The 3,776-nt window shown below is 33.2% G+C and overlaps 1 protein-coding gene across 1 annotated transcript; it reads left to right on the top strand.

The window, feature by feature from the left end:
- Positions 1-668: 668 nt before the first annotated feature.
- Positions 669-3,537, top strand: LOC120080988. The gene is made up of 6 exons (XM_039035670.1): positions 669-1,218; positions 1,308-1,378; positions 1,726-1,791; positions 1,922-1,960; positions 2,073-2,155; positions 2,915-3,537. The coding sequence occupies exons 1-6, from the start codon at positions 669-671 to the stop codon at positions 2,940-2,942; spliced, it is 837 nt and encodes a 278-aa protein (XP_038891598.1). The 3' UTR covers positions 2,943-3,537.
- Positions 3,538-3,776: the final 239 nt, after the last annotated feature.

Here is a 3,776-nt window from a genome sequence, read left to right as displayed (position 1 = left end):
AAGTTGATTAATTTAATCAAACAGTTTGATTGATTAATGGATTACCATTGAAGCTTTAAACTATAAGTCCATAAAGTCCTCACGTTAGCTCATTTGGGATAAGTTAGAATCGAATTAATTTGGATTAATTATAATTGTTTAGATTAATAAAGGAAATTTATTATATAAGATATAATTATGAGATATAATATAATGTATATGATTCATTATAATATAAAAATTTATTTGAGATAAAAATAATTATTTGAATATGATTCAAATATTAATATGAATTTAATCCATACTAAATATTGTTGATTAAATAAGAGAATGTGTTTTGTTTATATATATATATATATATAATAGTAAATTAGTTCATTTATGTTTATATATATTAATCAATGGAAAATTAGTTTTTTGTTTATTAAAATGGTTTTAAAATTAGAGAATTAGTTTTAAATAAAATTCTCTCTTCATATTCTTTCATTAATTGGCATATGGAATATGAATGAATTTTTTAATTTATGTATATTTATTAATTAAAGAAAAAATAGTTTTTTGTTTAACTAAATATTTTTTAATTATAGAATCACTACAAGAATTTTGGGTTTTATTATCGGTTGGAAAAAATGAAATTAGGTGTATAATGTCGGTTTTGTTTTTTTTTTTTGTTAAAAAACAAATCTTTAATGTCGGTTTTAAATCGACATTGTAAGGGTATCTTTAATGTCAATTTGACCCGCTTAATTTATCCTCTAACTTTCTATTTTCTCCCCATTTTTTTCATTTTCCTCTTCACTCTCCCTCTATTTTCTTTTTCCTCTCATTCTCACACGTTCCTCTTCGAATCCTATTCTTTCTCACTCCTCTCTTCCAAAACCTTGACATTCGTCTGTCGATCGTGCGTGAAGAGTCTGTCGTGGTGTAGATGTGGCCTCCACGTAGGTTTGATAACAAAAAAAGGCGATCTTGAAAGAAGGCAGATACCTAGAATCTCATTGTTCTCCATCTTCCTCCTCGTCGCCCACAGCAACCACGGGGATGATGATGCCGGCGAATATGACCCTTCCCCTTCCCCCAACCTCCACTCCAAGCCATTCATCCTCGTTAAGATTGGTGACCTCCTTCTCATCTTTTTCGACACCTTCATCGCCGAAATCTCCCCCTATTTCTTCAAATGGAATGACGGATTCCTCGTCCTCGGGACGCAGTTCACCGGCGGTGTCTTCTTCAGCACTGGTATGATGCATTTCCTCTCCGATGCTAACTAGCGTTTGGCAATTTGACTAATAAGGCATATTCTTCTGCATTTATGCTTGCTTATGTAGGGTTTTTTATGACCATGGCGGCGGATTGTGTTATTCGTATGTGTATGACAAACAATATATTGAACTTCGAGGTAATAGTGTTGTGATTACACCTATGAACTCTTTTGATATGAAACTGAAATTGAAATTAAAAAAAAATTGAGAACGGGAGGCCTTAGCCAACTTTTAAGCATTGTTTACCTAAAACCTAGTTGAAGAGGTATTAAATATTGCATAAACGGCTACATCGAGGATCACACGGGCTGGTTCTAATTAGTGTAAGAACCGACACCTATACATCCTAAAATTTTGATTTGTTTATTTAAGTGATAGACTATGCTTTTTCTTTCAAGATTCTGCATCAACATTCAAGTAGTAGTTAGGTAAACTATTTACTACTGCTTTCTTTTTCTTTTTTCATTTTTCCCCTTTGTTTCAGGGTGAAGAGGCTCCCGTAGATGATTTGATGGAACTTGTTCAAGAAATTTTTGCTTTTCACATGAAAGTATGTCTATATAATAAGACAGTTGATAAACTTTGTTTGAACCTTCTTTGGACACTAAGCCATACTTTTATGTAGATAAGGCAATATTTATTAGGAATGTGCATCTCTAATTAATTTTATTCATCTTCAGCACAATGCCGAACCTGAAGCTGTTGATCTATTAATGGAGGTGAGACACTATTTTCTATCATTATTATTTTTGTTACTATTTATTTATTTGTGGGGGTGGGGGATGAGGAATAAGGTATGACTGACTAAATTATCCAACTGACATATATCAGGTTGAAGATCTTGATCTATTAGTTGAGCATGTTGACAGTACAAATTTCAAAAGGATCTGTATCTATCTTACCAGTTCAGCCAAGTATGCAAGATCATCTTTTTGAGTTCTTCTGGTTCATATAATTGCACTTCCTTCAGTTTTACCATGTTATAGGAATTAGTCGGATACAAATAGTTGTGTTTTTAGACTTGTTTCGGCTCTCTATCTATGATGGACGAGTGTAATGTATATGGTTGTGAGGCAAGAAAAGTGATTTATGTTTGTTTTACCATTCTTCTAAAGAAAATAGTTTACCTAACTACTACTTGAATGTTGATGTATTATATTATGATGATGAATAAATATGTTATTGCCCATAAGACTTTCAATTTGAATAGGTCCATAGTTAGTGCAGTTCCAGTGGTTTTCTTTTCTTTTCTTTTTCTTTTTTTTTTTTTTGGGGGGGGGGGGGGGGTTGGCTTGAGAATAAAAGGAGGATTTTTAGATAGGTTTAATTGTCTTTAAAGAGGCTTAGTTTGTAGTTAGGTTTAATATCTTTTGATGTTGGTCTCAGTGGTGTTATTGTTCAATAAGCTCAATTATTTTAGATTGGAGCTCTTTTTGTATGGTTGACCGAGGTTACATTTTTAACTTGTTTTGTTGGTTTTGTATGCTTCCCCGTATTCTGTAATATTTTCTCGATGAGGCTAGATTTTCCATTAAGAAGTCATAGTATATGATTATAATTTATTTGCAAACTTATAAGCTCCACTAGTGTTGGTTGTTGTTCCGGTATGCCAGTGAATATGTTTTTATTTCAAATTGAGGTTTATATTGCCGTTTGTTGTTCTGGTATGCCAGTGATCTTGACGCAGACAATTCAGGTTAGTCCACGACGGAGGAGCTTGAGGCAAGGTGTCCTAGATGCATGTCTCCGTTCGCATGTCTCCGCCGTACACGCTGCTAGGTTCGTTCTACCCTATACTTTTAATGGTGTTGTTTGTTTGTTTTTTAGGTGTTTGGAAGGGATGGGGAGGGGATGGATTTCTTACAACTGCAAGGGATTCACGTAAAAATTGTTCCTAGTAAGTGCATTTTTGAATGCTTGCAGTTTTAAGCACAATTTCTATGTATTTTCAAGTGACTCTAATGATATGGAAATTCTTGTTTGACAAGTTATAGTGTGCTTATTTCTCTTTGGACCATATTGGATTAGAATATAACACCCGTTTCTGACTCATGGGTACTATTTATTTGTAGTTTAGATTTGATTCAAGGTGCTTGAGTTTGTGGGTTGCACTATGGTAGTTTGTGGGTTATTCATGCACTATGGTAATTTTTTGTGACAACTTTTGAGGTTTGAAGTACATTGTGTGCTAAATTTGTTATTGATGTATGTGTTCTTGAATATTCATTTTTTGGGAATTCTAATAGTTCTGTTGAGAACACGTGGTTGTGAAATATTTTTGCGAATGTGTTTCTTTGAACAGGTTCAAGGTAAATTTTTGGTTTTGTTGTGGTAGCATCGTTATGCTGCCGAAAATTTTCCATCGTCTTCGTATCTCATATCTAGGTAACAAAGCTTCTCTTGTTTAAGATCTTGAAAAAGAAGATTCTCTCATTTATTCAACTATTGAGTTTTCTTGTTTTGTAGGTGCAACAAAGGAGTAAAGATTTGGTATTGCAACCTCTTTATGCTTTTTCTTGGGGAACTCTATATCCA

The sequence above is a fragment of the Benincasa hispida genome, chromosome 7, assembly GCF_009727055.1.
Source record: "Benincasa hispida cultivar B227 chromosome 7, ASM972705v1, whole genome shotgun sequence".
Taxonomy (NCBI): domain Eukaryota; kingdom Viridiplantae; phylum Streptophyta; class Magnoliopsida; order Cucurbitales; family Cucurbitaceae; genus Benincasa; species Benincasa hispida.
Note: the sequence above shows the minus strand (reverse complement) of the source record. Positions and strands in the feature narration are given on the sequence as shown.

Coding starts and splice junctions, on each gene's coding strand:
- LOC120080988 (XM_039035670.1), top strand. CDS start 669: ATGTCGGTTTTAAATCGACATTGTAAGGGTATCTTTAATGTCAATTTG. Junction 1,219..1,307: donor CGGTGTCTTCTTCAGCACTG/GTATGATGCATT, acceptor TTGCTTATGTAG/GGTTTTTTATGACCATGGCG. Junction 1,379..1,725: donor ACAATATATTGAACTTCGAG/GTAATAGTGTTG, acceptor CCTTTGTTTCAG/GGTGAAGAGGCTCCCGTAGA.